Raw genomic sequence first — 17,696 nt, 5'->3', positions numbered from 1 at the left:
CCCCCCCCCCCGAGTAGCTGGGACTGCAGGCATGAACCACTGTGCCCAACTACTCCCCTGTTAATGAGACATTAATTATGGACTACTTTCAATTTTTTAAGTTGATAATCCTGTAAATACAATTAAAATCCAATCCAAAACTATGTAGTTTAGGAGCCATTTCTTTGAGCATTTACCTGAAATTGAAAATGCTGATAAGTACCTTGATTGGTAACATTTACATCCTAACAATATTAAGTTGTCTCCCTACTTCCCTTTACTACTTGCTCTAAGTCTTGCTCTATAGTTTTTTCTTAGCTAAGTGAAATTGAAGCATACTCACTTAACTTCCTTCAAATTAACTAATACAACAAACAAAAATTCTTTTACTTAGCCTATTAGCAGTCCTTATTCCTTAAAACCTCACCTTAATCTTCAATGTCAAGGAAAATGTAACAGAAGTTAATCTTGTAGACTTTTTTTTTTTTTTTTAAAGAGACCAGGTCTCACTCTTTTGCCCAGACTGTAGTGCAGTGGCACAATTATGGCTCACTGTAGCCTTGACCTCCTGGGCTCAAGTAATCCTCCCACTGCAGCCTCCTGAGTAACTGGGACTACAGGCACACCCCGCCGTGCCAGACTAGTTTTTTTCTTTTTATTTTGTGCTGAGACAGGATCTCACTATGTTGCCCAGGCTGGTCTTGAACTACTGGCCTCAAGCAGTCCTTCCACCTCTTCTTCCCAAATAATTCTGTAGACTTTTAGAATTCTTGGGGCTTAAGTCCTAGCAATATGATAATGATTTAAGAGTTTTCAAAGGTATTTTTAACTCTGCAGGTTTTCTACTTATTTAATGACCTGAGAATGTGGTATCTACCTTAGAACACAGCTTTACTATATATTCTTGCACTTCTTTCTTCTCTATTTTTGGTCCTGTTTTCTGACGCAACTTTCTATATTGCCAATTACCTGATACTGACTGATGTAATAAGACCTGTCTAAGTTTTCACTCTACACCAATAATATTAGAATCTAGGAGAGATTAGCTATGGAGACTGGAAAAGATGGGGGATCCATGAATAAGAATGTCGTATTCAAAGTTAACGTTAAACTTTTTGAGTTTACTGTGGCAGATTAAACTCATAAAATGGCAAAGAACAAAATGAAGTTACATTGTGCAATGGAGGACATGAGGGGCAGGGCCCACATTATAGCTAGAAATATACATTGTTAAACCTCTTTGTGGGGACAATTTGATGATAATGTTAACATTTATAGTGTACATACTCTGTAAACCATTAATTCCACTTTTAGGAAATTATTCAATAAATATTTTTGTAAATATACACAGTGGATATTTGTTGCAGCATGTTTTATAATAGTATAAAACTGGAAACAACCCAAATGTCTAACCAGAAGGGCCTGACTAAATAAAGTACGATACAAAAGTTTACCTGATGCTAGTTAAAAGAATGAGGGAAACTTGTATGAACTGTTATTGGACATTGTCTAAAATATATCAAGTAAAAAAGTACGGAACAGTTTTTATACTTTCCTTTGTGAGAAAGAGATAGATATAATTATACATATCCTTACTTAACATATACATTATGTATTTTATATGTATACATGTATGTTATATGAATTTATAAATATACACACATATACCATCTCTGCAAGAATGTGCAAAGAAAGAACTGCTAACAGGGTTTGTCTTTGGACAGGAGACTTCAGGAGCTAGGCGACTTACTTTTTACCTGTTGTATCTGACACCATTTACATGCATTTGCTTATTCAAAAATACACAGATATAGATATATCTATACATAGAAACAAAAACAAAAAATAGATACTAAGGAGGTTAATAGGAAATATGGTTTCATGCTGAGTTTTAGAGAATCTGTGACATAAACCTTTGGATCCTAGAGTAATTATACCCTACCATTGTAGGTGTCTAAATGTCTCAGTTAAGGAAAATTTGCAGCCTGATTCAGAACCCCCCACCCTGAATTATCTTTGAATAATGAGCCTTGGAACTGTCTTCTAACATTCTGACATCTTTCTGGCATCTGCTATAATTGTTGCTTCATACACATGGCAAGTGGAGTAAGTAATTGTTATTTAGAAATATGCAGTAATACATTTATGATATTATATAGTTGTGTTGAAAAAGGTTTAAACTGAAAAAGCTAAACAATGTTGGTGACCTTTTTTTTAACCTCTTAGTAAATAGGTCTTTATTACCATGCACTCTGATATACTTTGTTTTAGGCTCGGATGCTCATCATAGAAGAAAACCTGATGACCATTATCATTAAAACTTTTATGGATCATTTGAGACATCGAGATGCCCAGGGCAGATTTCAGTTTGAACGCTATACTGCTTTACAGGCGTTCAAGTTTAGGAGAGTTCAGAGCCTTATTTTAGATCTCAAGTAAGTTTTGCTTGATTATCAAACCAATTGCAACTTGTAAAATGACAGTGTTTATTTTTATGTTAATTGTTACTTTTATCTGGTTCAGGTACGTGTTAATTAGCAAACCAACTGAATGGTCAGATGAGCTGAGGCAGAAGTTCCTAGAAGGGTTTGATGCCTTTTTAGAATTACTAAAATGTATGCAGGTATGTATAAACAGTTATAGTTTTCTTTTTATTCTTTTTTCTTTACTCTCTTGTCCTCTTTTTTTTTTTTTAAGAGGGGGGTCTTGCTGTGTTGCCAAGGCTGGAGTCTAGTAGTGGCTATTCATGAGTGCCATCATAGCACACTATAGCCTTGGGCTCAAGCAGTCCTCCTGGCTTACCCTCCTGAGTAGCTGGGACTACAGGTGTGTACCACCATACTGGCTTTTTGTTGTTTTTATTGAAACAACAAACATTTCATTGAAACATCTTTCTGTCTGTGCATTTTTCTTTTGGGGCATGTTTTCAAAAGATGAGTTTGGATGGCTATAATTTGGACTAGGAAGCTTCTTTTTAATTGGAGATTCTTAGAAAAGTGTAGAGCAAATGAGATCCCAGCCAAAGTTCTGGAATCTATTGCTATTTTATATTTCTTTGGGTTGCCACTAATGTTCTTTCTTTAGAGATTGCACCTGTATTTTTTTAATATGCTTCCTATCAAAATGGCAAAGAACAAATGTTTGAAGTTACATCAGAGGACATGAGGGGCACAACCCACATTATAGCTAGGAAATAGACATTAAGCCTCTTTGTGGAGACAATTTGGGGATAACATTAACGTTTATAATGTACATAGTTGGAGGTTCAGTCAAGTTAGTTATTTGAGAAACTGTAGTTTTGTTTTTTAATGTTTCCATATTTATTTTTCTCCTTAATGCAATATTTATTTAATACAGTGTAGAGCCTTTTCCCCTGTTTAATTCTCTTTTTAAGAAACATCCCCATATACAAAACTGAATCTAAAAGTAGAAACCAACAGGTATATTTAGCCAGTAGTAACTGTTAGAAGATAGGTGACATGTCTAAAAATCTGAGCAAGTACTTTTATGATTCCTTTAGTAATCATCTGACTTTCTTAAGAAAAGGAATGACCAAAGTTGACCTTTCATTTTTAGAAAACATTCTAGTTCCTAGGTTGGGTTATAGTTCATGGGTGTTTAATTTATCATATAATACTACTGTGCTTTTCATGTATCTGTAAATGATACTTTGGTCATTTAAAATAATCTATTATTTACTAAGTTCTGACATACCAATGTAGTTAGGCTATTTTCTGCAAAGTGATATTCTTTTTATATTCAAAGCTGTTTATCATTTTGCCTTCTTTTAGGCTCTATGAAAACTTTCAATTGCATATTAGGGAATAAATATAAAAACTTTATTCTAATATATTATAAAATATAAATTCAATAACATTTTTAAAGCCTATCAAATTTCTTCTAACAATTTTTTTTATAGATAATAGAGCTAGAAAGTAATTTGAAGGGTTATTGCAGTGAAGTATTGAAGTATTTTATTGTCTAAAACAGATCTGGAAGTTTCCTCTAAAATAATTTATTTGCTGGAATTTTTCATTTTTATTTTAGAGAATGTTAAATAAATATTTAATTTTAAAAGCTATGACTTCTCATACTACTTGAGGCTTCCTACTAAAACTTATACCTTCTGTGTTTTTATAATCAATATATATGTTTTCTGCGTTATTTTTTAGGCTTTCATATTAAGAGAACCACTATAATGTTAATTCATATAACACTTTTTTTACTTTCTTTAAGGGAATGGATCCAATTACACGTCAAGTAGGACAACATATTGAAATGGAACCAGAGTGGGAAGCAGCCTTTACGCTACAAATGAAATTAACACATGTTATTTCAATGATGCAAGACTGGTGTGCCTTAGATGTGAGTTTCTTCTAGGAGGAAAATGAGGAAGGGGGGGAAATAAGCAGATTTCTAAATAAATTTTAGGAGATTTGGAGGAAATAGTAGTAAAAGTACATCTTTTTCTTGTCCACCTATAAATTCAATAAAATTTTAAAAGTCAAACTGTTAAAGCCTTAGGAAAAAACTTGAGAAATAGATGGGGGAAGATAATCCAAACTCTTCCATAGTGTAACTTTCCTCATTTTTCCATAAATCTCTTCTAGACTTTGAGAATATAAAAACAGCAGTTTATACATTTATTCAAAAATAAAGTTTTATCATTGGTACCTTTGTCCTGTGACCTTTCTTTGGCAATAAAGTCTAGATGAGAGCCTGTACAAGTTAGGGGATCAGGGAAGGTTTCCGTGAGCTCTGGGCAATGTGTAAAATTTAACTGAAAAAAGAGTAAATAATATTCCTGACTGAGAAAACAGTTGCATCGTGTCCTGTGATGAGAAGACAGTGGTTGTTCCAGGTGCTGTGAGAAGGGTCTGTGGTTGGAGCACAGAGGTAGAGGGCGGAGAGATGGGCAGGGGTCTGACTTGGCAGGGCCTTGGCTGTGGAAAGAAGTTTAGTTTTTACTCTAATTGAAGTGGGCAGACTAGAAACCACCAAGCAAGGGGAGAGTGACGTGATGCATTTTTCGTGTTTTAAAAATTACTTTGTGGAACATGGGGCTCAAGTTGAAGCAGGGAATTTAAGAGAGATAATTGGCAGTGCCTTTGAGTTACTGGAGATAGAAAAGTGACTGGTTTTAAGAGAAATTTAGAAGATGGAATTGCTAGCTGGTAATAGATTGGACAGTAGACAATGAGGAAAAGGAGAATGTTGGAATAACTTCTAGATTTCCATAGCTGTGTGGATAGAGGTATCATTCACTTAGACAGATACTACAAAAGGGACCAAATTTGGGAGGGAGGATTACATTTGGTTTCACCCATATTGTTATTTGAGGTATTCATTCATCATCGATTTGAGGTGCTTATTCAATGTTGTAGAAACTCAACCTTTTGAGTAACTTACAGAAAAACCCTCTTTTTTAGGAAAAAGTGTTAATTGAAGCTTACAAGAAATGTCTCGCTGTATTGACACAGTGTCATGGTGGTTTTACTGATGGTGAGCAGCCAATCACACTAAGCATTTGTGGACATTCCGTGGAAACTATCAGATACTGTGTTTCCCAAGAAAAAGTTAGCATTCACCTCCCAGTTTCTCGCTTACTTGCAGGTAAAGCATTTCACCTAAAAAAGAATGCTATAATTATCTTTTACATTGTTTGTGGTTAATATTTATGAATACCTACTATGTGCTGGGTGTTATTCTGAGAGCTTTACATGCATTGATTTATTTAGCCATCACATAGGCCTGTGAGGTGTAGGTATTTATTAAGCTGGATTCACAGGACAGAGAGAGTGCCTTGCCTAACATCACACAGCAAGAAAGACTCAGAGTTAGCATTTTGAGGCAGTTTGGCTCCAGAGACCATGCTTATAGTCATTGTTCTACAGTGCTACTTCAGACACCTTAATTACAGATAGCATGCTTTAATGTTTAACTCAATCCAGCATCAAGGTTTGTGTTGTTCCCACTCAAACTAACCTATCACTTAAGCGATTGCTAATAATTTCAAGCCACCCTAGGCTTTCTCGACCTCTCTTTACCTCTGATTTATATTATTGATAACCTTTAGAGCAGCAGATCAAGAATAAGGTCATATTGGGATGATCATTCTTTTAATCTTAAGTAGTTGATTTATAAGCTATTTATAATTAACTGGTAGAATATCTGAAGCTGCCACCTTGCAGCAGCCAGAGACTTTAATATGCACTTATTTGCCGGGCTCAGTGGCTCAGCCTGTAATCCCGTGCCTTTGGGAGACTGAGGTGAGTGGATTGCCTGAGCCTGCGGGTTCGAGACCTGCCTGGACAGCGAGACCTTATCTCTACAATAAATAAAAAAATCAGCCGGGCGTGGTAGCGCATGCCTGTCATTCGGAAGGCTGAGGCGGAAGGATCGCCGGAGCCCAGCAAGTCTTGGCTGCGGTGGCTGGGAGTGGCCACTGCACTCCAGTCTGGGCGACAGAGCGAGACTCCAACTCAAAAAAAAAAAAAAAAAAAAAAAATATATATATATATATATATATATATGCACTTATTCATCTCTACAGACTTATTTCAGTACAGCTTCCATATTTCTTGATTCTAGATATTCTTACATTGCTCACATACTGTTGTTACCATTAGTTGCATATTAATTCAGAGAATAGAAGTTCTGCAGGTAGATATTTTTTTCATTGCAGAATATGTAATTTATCTTCAGATTGTGGCTCAGTAACTTTTAACGTGATGTGAAAGGTGTGTTTTTTACTTTGTTTTGCTTTTTCTGGAAGAGATCGTGGAGAATTTGTATCATTTCTTCCTTAAATGTTTGCTAGAATTCACCAGTGAAACCATCTAATACTTTAGTTTTTGGAAGGTTATTAATTTTTGATTCAATATCTAATAGATATAGGCCTAGTCTGGTTATCTGTTTCTCTTGTGTAATAAGACCCTTGCCATGAGTATGTTATTGAAGCCATGGTGTTGTTTTTTTTTGAGTTGGAGTCTCACTCTGTCACCCAGATTGGAGTGCAGTGGTCTCCCCCGGCCACCACAGCCTCGCCTGCTGGGCTCCGGTGATCCTTCTGCCTCACTCAGCCTTCTGAGTAGCCGAAATTACAGGCGTGCGCTACCACACCCGGCTGTTTTTTTGATTTATTGTAGAGATGAGGTCTTGCTGCCCAGGCAGGCCTCGAACCCGCGGGCTCAGGCAATCCACTCACCTCATCCAAAGGCGCGGGATTACAGGCTGAGCCACCGATCCCAGCAAAGCCATGGTGTTTTACAATCATCCCTTATCCTGAGGCTTTATGAAGTTGTTGTTCTTAGACATGTGAATATGATAGTACAACAGATAATTACTAGAATGAAATTATGATCTTAAGAAAAATATCTCTTTTTTCTATAACTTTTTTAGTCCCAATATTGTTTGTTTGTGTGTTTTGAGCAACTGAACTGTTGATCCTCAACATAGGCAACTGACAGCATGGTGTTGTAGAAAAGTATTGGATTAAAAGGCAAGAAAGCGAGTGCTGTCTCCAACTCAACCACTATCTCTTCTGCCTTTAAAAATATGGTTTTATGGATAGAAACTGATGCTGATTGTTACCCACAGTGAAAAAATTCAATACTCTAAAAATGTACTGACTTCTGCCTGGGTCTTGACCTTCCTCAAAGCTGTTGCCTGAATATTTTTTTTTTCTCTTTTTGAGTTGCAATCTCACTCCATTGCCCAGGCTGGAGTGCCGTGTCATACTCACGTCCACCCCAGCATCGACCTGCTGATCTCCGGTGATCCTTCCACCTCAGCCTTCCAAGTAGCCTGAACTACAGGCATGCACTACCAAGCCTGGCTAATTTTTTATTTATTGTAGAAATGAGGTCTTGCCAAGTTGCCCAGGCTGGTCTTGAACCTGCAGGCTCAGGCAGTCCACTCGCCTCAACCCTTCGAAGTGCTAGGATTATACGCTGAGCCACCAAGCCCAGCCTGCCTGAATATTTTAAAGTTTTAATCTCATTGTATTTGATAAACCTTGGCCTGAATGCTCATCTAATTGGAGAGCTAAGTAATACACAAAACAATTGAGTGTGTGCTAATGGAGCTTGAACTAACTGTTGAGAACAAGTTATTAGAATGAGATCAATAGTGCAGGTCTTCTTGAGTTAAGAAAACTTGAAGCCAGGCTTGAGCAAGTAGCCAATATAAGAGCATTCTCTGCTTAGGCAACAGCATAAATGGGACACAACCAGAACTAAGGTTGAGCTATATGAGAGTCCCTTCAGATTAGAAACTTAAGAAACCCTGATCCTAAACTGGAAGTTCTGGGAAACTTAATTCTGAGGTCAGAATCTGAGCAGACCATGAATCCCAGGGCTAGTTTCTCTGTTTAGTTACCAGAAGGATATCTCCTGCTATACTTTAAATGGGAACAAACTCCATGACCCGGTGAAATATGACTCTAATAGTTGACATAACATACACAAATTGTTTTGATAGTTATATAACTGCATTTGTGTTGTTTGTACATCTAACCATTTACTTTTTAAAATGTCATTAATATATGTTTGTAATTGTAATAAAGACCAGTTTTAAATATGCCTTTAATATGGATTTATGAGAATAACTATGAAAAACCTTCATTTGTATACATAGTTCATTTTATATCTTAATTTGTAATCTGATAGGTTCCCAAAGAGAAAAGAAGTTAAATAATAAAGTTGAGTGAATGTTTAGGGTTTTTTCTAAATGATTTTCACTTACAGAAATACTTTGTTTATTCTTTCACACAGGTTTGCATGTATTATTAAGCAGAAGTGAAGTGGCATATAAATTTCCAGAGCTCCTACCTCTAGTAAGTGGTGCTGACATTTAAATAGCAATTAAAAATGAGTACCTATTTATTACATCCCATGTTTTTGAAATAGCTTTTTTTTGTTTTGTTTGAGTCAGAGTCTCACTCTGTCACCTAGGCTGGAGTGCAGTGGCATGCTCATGGCTACCACAGCCTCAACCTGCTGGGCTCAGGTGATCCTTCCGCCTCAGCTTTCCAAGTAGCTGGAACTACAGGCGATCTCCACCACACCTAGCTAATTATTTATTTATTTATTATAGAAATGAGGTCTTGCCATGTTGGCCAGGCTGGTCTCGAGCTCCTGGGCTCAGACAATCCTTTCACCTCTGCTTCCTAAAGTGCTGAGATTACAGGCATAAACCACCATGCCCAGCACTGAAATCACTTTGTAACATGTTTTATTAGTTTGGATTCTCCAGAGAAACAACCAATCAGATGTATATATTGCACGCACGCGCGCACACACACACACAGAAAATTTTAAGGTATTGGCTTACTAAAGTTATGAGGACTGGCAAGTATAAAATCCATGAGGCAGCCAGGCGGACTAGAGAGACCCAGGGAGGAGTTGATGTTGCAATTTCAAGTATAATGACAGAATTCCATCACAGGTTAAAAAAAATTAGATGCCCTCGCAGCAACATCTAGATTGGTGTTTGAACAGGTTTTGCTGGATACCATAACCTAGCTAAGTTGACACATAATATTAACCATCACACAAACATATCTTAACATAATTTTAATTCACTATGTTTTAAAAATGAGTTCATCTGTCAACCAAGCTTCTTTATAGAGTTTTTTTGTGTATGTTTTTATGGTTTTGTTTTTGCTTTCTTTTCATATACAGAGTGAACTTAGCCCACCTATGTTGATAGAGCACCCTCTTAGATGTCTTGTTTTATGTGCCCAAGTACATGCTGGAATGTGGAGAAGAAATGGATTCTCTCTAGTAAACCAGGTAAGTGTTTTTTAATTTTTTGGAGCATTTTCATTCCATTCCTTGGGTTCTGTGACGGATGTAATTTTCAATGGACTTACAACCTTCTTGTGCTTTTAAGTGAAAGTTGAGTATCTGTATTAAAATTGTTTGAAAAAATAAATGTAATGATAAATCAAAAAGTTTCTTAGAATTTTTATTCACAGTTTGTCAAGAAAAATAATCAAAAGTAGAAATGAACAATAGAGATCTTGATTTTTCACTGAAATATATTTTTAGAACAAAATAGGATTTTTTTTTTTTTTTTAATTTGAAGTCTCACTCTGTCACCCGGCTGGAGTGCAGTGGCACACTCACGGACACTGCCGCCTCAACCTGCTGGATTCAGGTGATCCTTCCACCTCAGCCTTCCAAGTAACTGGAACTGTAGGCATGTGCCACCACGCCCGGCTAATGTTTTTGATTTATTGTAGAGATGAGTTCTCACCAGGTTACCCAGGTTGGTCTCTAACCCATGGGTTCAGAAGGCAGTCCTCTCACCTCGGCCTCCCAAAGTTCTGGGGTTATAGGAATGAGCTACTGCACCCAGCCTACAAAATTGGATTTTTAAAAAAAATTTTAAGTTCAGATTTTATGTATTTAAGTTTAAATTGGGTTAAAATAATAAAAATTATTTTAGTATAGCTCTAAAATTGAGATGTTACTTTTTAAAATTTCACCTAGACTTGGAATTTTTTTTTTTCCTTCTGTTTTTAGCAGTTCTAAACCTTCCTAAGACGACAGCCTTTTGCTTTGTTGAGATACACAGAATGTTGGTGCCTAATATGACCGTTGTAATCTGGAAAATTCTAGTCAATGTGTTCTAACATAGTGTTAACTTCTCAGGCAGGAAACCATATTGCACATATGTGCACACTTGTACTCATAAAAACCCATATGCTTTTTGGGGGGAGGGAGGAGGTTACACCAATAAAAACCTATTTACCCGATATAATTAATTTTTTTTTTTAGATTTATTACTACCATAATGTGAAATGCAGACGTGAAATGTTTGACAAGGATATAGTAATGCTTCAGGTAATGAACTTGAACTTAAAAGTTGTAGGGTCTTTTGCTTCTTGTTATTTCCACAGTCACTTGTGATCACTCCCAAATCTGTAATTGTAGCCTAGCCCCATCTACTAAACTCCAAACTCATATGACTAACAGTCTGTAGAGCATTTCCATCTAGATTTTCTGGACATATCTCAGATTTAACATGTTCAGAAAAACTCCTTATTTTCTCCAAACCTTTTTCCTATCTTTGGTTTTCTACCTTGGTGAATTGTTCTATAATCTGTCTAGTTGCTGAAGTCAGAAACCTGAAAGCCATCCTATTTTATTGTCCTCTTTAACTTATTTTAAACCCTTTAGTTTAAGCCCCTTAAACTAATTTTCAAGACCTAAAATACTAAATTACATTGACGTTCCCTGAATTTGCCGTACTCTCCTGAATCTTAAACTTTGGTATTTGTTTTGCTCCCTGGATTACTTACCCCTTCCTTTTCCATTCACCTTATTTTTCTGTGCGTCTTGCTGTTAACTTTAGTAATTACTTTCCCCAGGAATCCCTGACACACTGAAACTTGGCTAAGTAACCCTTTTGTGAGGATCCTAGCATGGCTCTTACCCCTGCCACTGGCACTGACAACTCTGGATTGTGATTACCTGTTTACATTTCATCACTCCTACCTCTACCAAACCATGGCAACTATAGCTTGTTTCTTTTTTTGCCCCTTTTGCCTTGCACAGTTCTTGTCACATATTAATTGTTCTATGTTATTGCCGAATGGATTTAATAATTATAGAAAAGTAAAGTCAAGAAATGTACAATTCAAAAAAATTACTAGTTCAAAGTAAGTTAAAATCCGGGTTGATTTAGAATATATGCAATTAGAATTAAAGGAGAATTGGAACTATTACTTAAAAGCTGTCACTTCAGTTAGTATTGTGCTTACCACAAAAAATAGATTGAGAGATCTTGATAATAGTTTAATATGATGTATATTTTTTAAATAGTAGAAGCTTAATTAATGTACCACATTTCTCTGAATCTATCTAGTGATCCCCAAACAGTGATTAGAGAACCTTGAAATAAAAATTTGGAACCAAACCCATAGGAACACAATTATTTCAAAGTATTAGAAGGAAAGAGAACTCATAGTCCATGTTATTCCAATGTGTGATTTTAGGTTGTAGGTGTTTTTTGTTTATATTTTGTTTTTACCAACTTAGATTTCTTTTTACACTTGTCAGCTACCAAAAGTAAAGATTGAGGCCAAATGGGTTTCCACCTTTTATTGGGATTGGCAAACTGCTTTCTCTTGTGCAAGCCAGAGTATCTGTTATTAATTGTTTAGTGGCCCTTCTAACCTTCCTCTTTTCCTTTATCTCAAACATTTAAAAAAAAAAAAAAGACAGGTGTCTCCATGATGGATCCAAATCATTTTCTGATGATAATGCTCAGCCGCTTTGAACTTTATCAGATTTTCAGTACTCCAGACTATGGAAAAAGATTTAGTTCTGAGATTACCCATAAGGTAAGAATGTGTTTTAAGAGACTACAGCCCATTGCTAAAGAAGCAGCTTTTATTATTTTGGGATATTTTAATCATCTAAGATATTGCAATATGTGTATTCTTATTTCTAAACTTTATCTTCCCCCACTTGTTATAGGATGTTGTTCAACAGAACAATACGCTAATTGAAGAAATGCTGTACCTCATTATAATGCTTGTGGGTAAGTTTAAATTATTTGAGACATTATAAATTACACTGGAGTGTGTGGGAGTAGATAGTTCAGAAATTCTGAACTATATTTGTTTTGAGATGATACTCAGTTTTAGGGGAAGAAAATTAGAATATCCCTCTTTCTCCCCCTCTGGTTATGGTGATATTGAGAATAACAGTACTATGGTACTTTGGAAAAAGGAGAAAGTTCAACTACTGAAGTGGAATAAACTAGAAGACTATGTTTTGGGAAAAAACAAGGATGTGAGAATTTAGCAAGCAAGGAATAGGATATTTAGGAGCTATTTACTGTTACTTTTTGTCTTACTTATGTTTCTCTCCATTAGGTTTGTTGTGTAAGTGTCTTCTTGACTTCAAATGTAATAATTCCAAGCTAATGAAGATCTGATTTCTTTTCTTACTATCTATCATTGAAGTCCTTTTCCCCATCTTTCCCATTCATTTATCCCTTACCTTCTACCCCCTCTCCTGTTATTTTCAACCCTCCATAGACTATAGAGAATACTGGCTTCTGCCAGGAGGTGAAACCAGTGAAGAAGTTCTCAGAAGTTGATGTCTTACTTGCCACCTGACAGAAAGGGAAAGGAAAGCTCTCCATCCTTGCTGCCACAAGGAAGATGGAGTGAAAGAAGTTTTCTTGATTACATCTAAATCCTTCCCACCCTTCTGATCCCATTCTCCTAAAATAGCAAGCAGAGCTCTCTCCACTGCCTAAATCTGGCCCTCACATGTTGTGTCTGAGACTCGGAAATATGGCCAGGAGCTAGTCTCTCTAGTTTATTACCGGACCACTCATTGCTTTCCCATTTCTCAAAGAGACTAAAATAGAGAAATATATGATGCTGTATAAGTATACATCACATAAGTATTGTGATCATGTTAAATATGTGTCTATATCCTTTTGTGTTTTTGATAGGAGAGAGATTTACTCCTGGAGTTGGACAGGTAAACGCTACAGATGAAATCAAGCGGGAGATAATTCATCAGTTGAGTATCAAACCTATGGCTCATAGTGAATTGGTAAAGTCTTTACCTGAAGATGTAAGTACCTACATTTTAAAAAGAAAATTATAGAAATCTTTCCCTACCTATCAGTCTAGTATGTATAGATTTACTTCTATATAGCTTTTCCACAATTGTAAAAACTACAGTTCTAGGATGTGTATAACTCCAATCACTCTTACAAATAATTAGAAAAAGAGAATGGTAGAGACTAGGAGTGGAAAACAGAGTGGACTATAATCTTTTGCAACAAAGCCGTGAAAGAGATAAGGGCACCCAGTCCTTAGAGCTGAATTTTTGTCCCCTTAGAGGTTAATATTATTAAGTTGCCATGCATATAGATAGTACTTTATAGCCTAGTATATTGAGGAAGGAAGTGAAGAATACCTACTTACCCGCGCGGAGTAGACTAAATGAAGTTTTCCAGAGCTTTTTTCTTCTCAAGCATTCAAAGATTTCTCCTTAGTAATGAGCCATTATTTCATTTTAGTAAATGTAAAAGAATAGTCACAGGACATTTATAGGTTGAATTCCAACTGTCTTTCCTCCCAGGGGTTGTAAATTTTTGAGCCACCTATTTTTCAGCCATGGGTCTTCTCAGAAACTAAACCCTAATAATTGAGAAGGGACTTTATTTTCATTGGGACTTTTCAAAATGTTTTCCCTAATTTGAAACATAGGTCAAAACTTTCAACCTTAATGTTTATTTTTCTGGGATTTCAGCCTATCTTTGTTGCATAGTAATACTTCTTTTAAATTTTGTATTATAAAAAAATTGAAATGTCTACAGAAATAGAAAGTATAGTATAAAAAGTCCATGACCAACTTCAGCAGCTGGCAATCTTGTTTCATCTATATCCCAGCCACTAGCCTCTGTGCCCCCACAGGACTGTTTTGTAGAGATTACTAGAGCTACCATTTCATCTGTCAATAGGACTACATAAAACTATCTAAAACAGTGGTTCTCAACCAGAGACAGTTTTGAAGCCCTGGGTACATTTGACAGTATAATAGGTGTTTTTTTGTTTTTTAAAAAACCTATCCATGTATAAAAAAACAACAGTTGGCCGGCTCGGTGGCTCAGCCTGTAATCCCAGCACTTTGGGAGGCCAAGGCGAGTGGATTGCCTGAGCCCAAGGGTTTGAGAACCGCCTGGGCAACTTGGCAAGACCTGGTCTCTACAATAAATCAAAAAAAAACTAGCCGAGAGTGGTAGCGCGCACTTGTAGTTCCGGCTACTTGGAAGGCTGAGGCAGAAGGATCTCCAGAGCCCAGAAGATTGAGGCTGAGATGGCTTTGACTGTGCCACTGCCCTCTAGTCTGGGTGACAGAGTGAGACTTCAACTCAAAAAAAAAATACAACAATTAATAATTTATTAGTATCACTGAACATCTAATCAGGATAAAAACTGCTTGTCCTTTTTAAATGTAGGAGATGAATCCTGAGTTGTTAGATGTTCAGGCAGTTATAGTTTAGCCTAGACTTTAAGGAAGAATAAAATTTAAAACATTTTCAAGGTGGTTATGCCTTATACAAAGTGATACATTTTCCAAACGTTTTGACCAAAAAAATTATTTATTCACAGAATTCCTATTAACATCTTGTTGTAAATGGAATATGATCTGGGAAGTACTGTTTTACTGAAAATAGATAAAAAGCTTTGTGTAACTATTTCCTAAAATTGTACAGATATTTTATACAAATTTCATTTCAATGTTTTATATATTTTGCTTTTGTTTAATTTCTTTTGAAAGCTCTTCCTTGATTCTATATGGTAGTCACTTTTTAAAAATTATAAAATTATATCAACTTGAATGTCAGCTCACCAACTAAATCTACCTAATTATATATTAATCATTATGTTTACTATGAAATCTTTATTTGTAAAAATGAGGATAATAGTATATCTACCTCATAGGGTTGCTATGAAAGTTAGTGAGATAAATCACAGTGCTCAGAGTACTCGTAGTTATTCTTATTAAAATGAAATGCACTTGTTTCCTGTACCTCTAGGAGAACAAAGAGACTGGCATGGAGAGTGTAATTGAAGCAGTTGCCCATTTCAAGTGAGTTTACTTCCTAGTATTTCATGTTCTTTTTTTTTAAATGCATACTTTTTTTGTGTCCTTTGGGTTTTTTTAGAGTGTTTCCTTTGATGGAAGTGAGAATGAAGTTGCTGCTTTCAGAGAGTGACAGACATTTTCAAATTGTAGTTCTAAATTAGATTTCTTAACTGGCATTTTACTTTTCTGATCTCACCCTGCATTCAGCAACTTAAAGTAGCGTTATGAGGTTTTAATTGCCTTCAGAATAGATGTTCATAGCTGCTGGTTTCAAATAATAGAAATTAAACTGAGCAGTGATCTAAGTAAATGCGTTGTGATTTCTTAGAAGTGCTGTGTTTCCATTACTTAAATTGTGGGATGGCCTTTAAATGCCTTCCTGGTGTCCATTGTCTTCCTCAGTCAATAAACTAGTTGATACCCTGAAAGTTGTTTAGACAGTGTCTTAATCTTGCATTTCCCCTGCTTCCCAACCCAATGACAGTTGTTTCTGCTGATTATAAAAACAACATGCTTTTAGAGAAAATACAAAGAAGTATGAAGAAAAAAATACTACCTTTAATCCAGGCACTCAGATAATTTCTATTGTCTTTCTAAACTTTATTTCTATACTTATTTCACTATATGTGAAAGTGACTGGAAAGATATATTCCTTAACAGAAAATAGTTCATTTTGTATTTCCTATTTTATGACCACTTTTAAAATTAAACTTTAACAGGGTATTTTTATGTTTCTGTTTGGGTTTTTTTTTTTTGAATACTTACTATAACTTGTCAGTACATATAGGCCTACTTCATTCTTTTGTTTTTACTTATTTGTAGTTATGTTCTGTGATGTATCTAACCTTCCCTATTGGTGTGATATTTAATTTCTAGCTTTTCTCTATTATAAACAGCAAGTATTGAACATATTGTACATGTATCATTGACATGTGTCTCTTTGATTATAAAAGTGTTTCTTTGAGGATTTGCTAGATCAAAAGGAAAGTATATATTACATTTTGATATGTACCTCAAATTACCTTCCCAAAAAGGTCATCAGTTTATAATCTCACTAGCAGGATATGAGAGTGTCCTGCAACTTTGTTAGCATGTTGATATATACATTCTTAATTTCTACACATTAGATGGGTGACAAATGTTACCTTAATTTTAATTTCCATTACTCTACCTCCCAGTGAAGTTAAACATCTTTTCATGTGGTTATTGGCTACCTATTTTTTTTCATAGTTTTATGTACTTTTCTTTATGATTGTTTGTTCCTATCTTACTATTCCATAGCACTTTTATATACATAGGAGATATCAATTATTATATATTGCAAGTATTTTCTTTTAGTCTATCACTTGGTCTTTAACTTTCTTTATGGTGTCATTTCACACAATTTTTTTTTTAGTCTCACTCTGTCACCCAGGCTGGAGTGCAATGGCACTATCACCACTACCACCACAGCCTTGAACTTCTGAACTCAGGCAATCCACCTCAGCTCTGCAAAAAACTGGGACTACATGTGTGCACCCCCACGTCTGGCTTTTTTTTTTTTTTTTTTTTTAATTGTAGACATGAAGGTCTCGCCATGTTGCCCAGGCTGATCTCAAACTCCTGAACTCAGCAATCCTTTCCCCTTGGCCTCCCAAAGTAGTGGGATTACAGGCATGAGCCATCGTACCCAGCCTCACACAAATGTTTTTAAAACTCTTTCTGTCTTATTTGGCTTCTGGGTTTTGTAACTTGCTTAGGAAAGTTCTGAAACCCTTTTTTCCACTTAATAGAACTTAACACAGACATCTGTACAAGTCAAAATAGAGAAATTAATACCACTCTTAATGCTGTTCAATCATTTGAAGATTTTACAGTTTAAGTAACCTAGTCCATGTTATTTCTTAAATTGTTGCCTCACAGTGTTCATTACAGTCACTTGTCCAGTAGGATAAATTCAAAGTCGACATGGTAGATAAAGTGAACGCACATAGAACTTTAGATTTAAATTGCCAAATTAACCTACAGAAAATAGTTCTAGCTTAACAGGCACCAGCGGTATATGGGAGCTCTGCTTTCTTGTCCTAATAGAGAAAAAAGACTGTCTTG

General features: G+C 35.7%; 1 protein-coding gene across 2 annotated transcripts in view; it reads left to right on the top strand.

The window, feature by feature from the left end:
* UBR2 (ubiquitin protein ligase E3 component n-recognin 2) overlaps window positions 1–17,696 on the top strand; it is a 112,028-nt gene that overhangs the window by 54,465 nt on the left and 39,867 nt on the right. For both annotated transcript variants that reach the window (XM_008062570.2, XM_021714749.1), the window contains exons 11-21: window positions 2,251–2,414; window positions 2,503–2,602; window positions 4,216–4,344; window positions 5,409–5,592; window positions 8,754–8,815; window positions 9,663–9,773; window positions 10,764–10,829; window positions 12,209–12,331; window positions 12,468–12,531; window positions 13,459–13,583; window positions 15,559–15,611. In XM_008062570.2, coding sequence (XP_008060761.1) covers window positions 2,251–2,414; window positions 2,503–2,602; window positions 4,216–4,344; window positions 5,409–5,592; window positions 8,754–8,815; window positions 9,663–9,773; window positions 10,764–10,829; window positions 12,209–12,331; window positions 12,468–12,531; window positions 13,459–13,583; window positions 15,559–15,611 — 1,181 coding nt within the window. The remainder of the gene's footprint in view (window positions 1–2,250; window positions 2,415–2,502; window positions 2,603–4,215; window positions 4,345–5,408; window positions 5,593–8,753; window positions 8,816–9,662; window positions 9,774–10,763; window positions 10,830–12,208; window positions 12,332–12,467; window positions 12,532–13,458; window positions 13,584–15,558; window positions 15,612–17,696) is intronic.

This window comes from Carlito syrichta, unplaced genomic scaffold (genome assembly GCF_000164805.1).
Source record: "Carlito syrichta isolate Samal-C Ts95f unplaced genomic scaffold, Tarsius_syrichta-2.0.1 Scaffold305755, whole genome shotgun sequence".
Taxonomy (NCBI): Eukaryota; Metazoa; Chordata; class Mammalia; order Primates; family Tarsiidae; genus Carlito; species Carlito syrichta.
The sequence above is the reverse complement of the archived record's forward strand: the minus strand, read 5'-3'. Positions and strand labels throughout refer to the sequence as shown.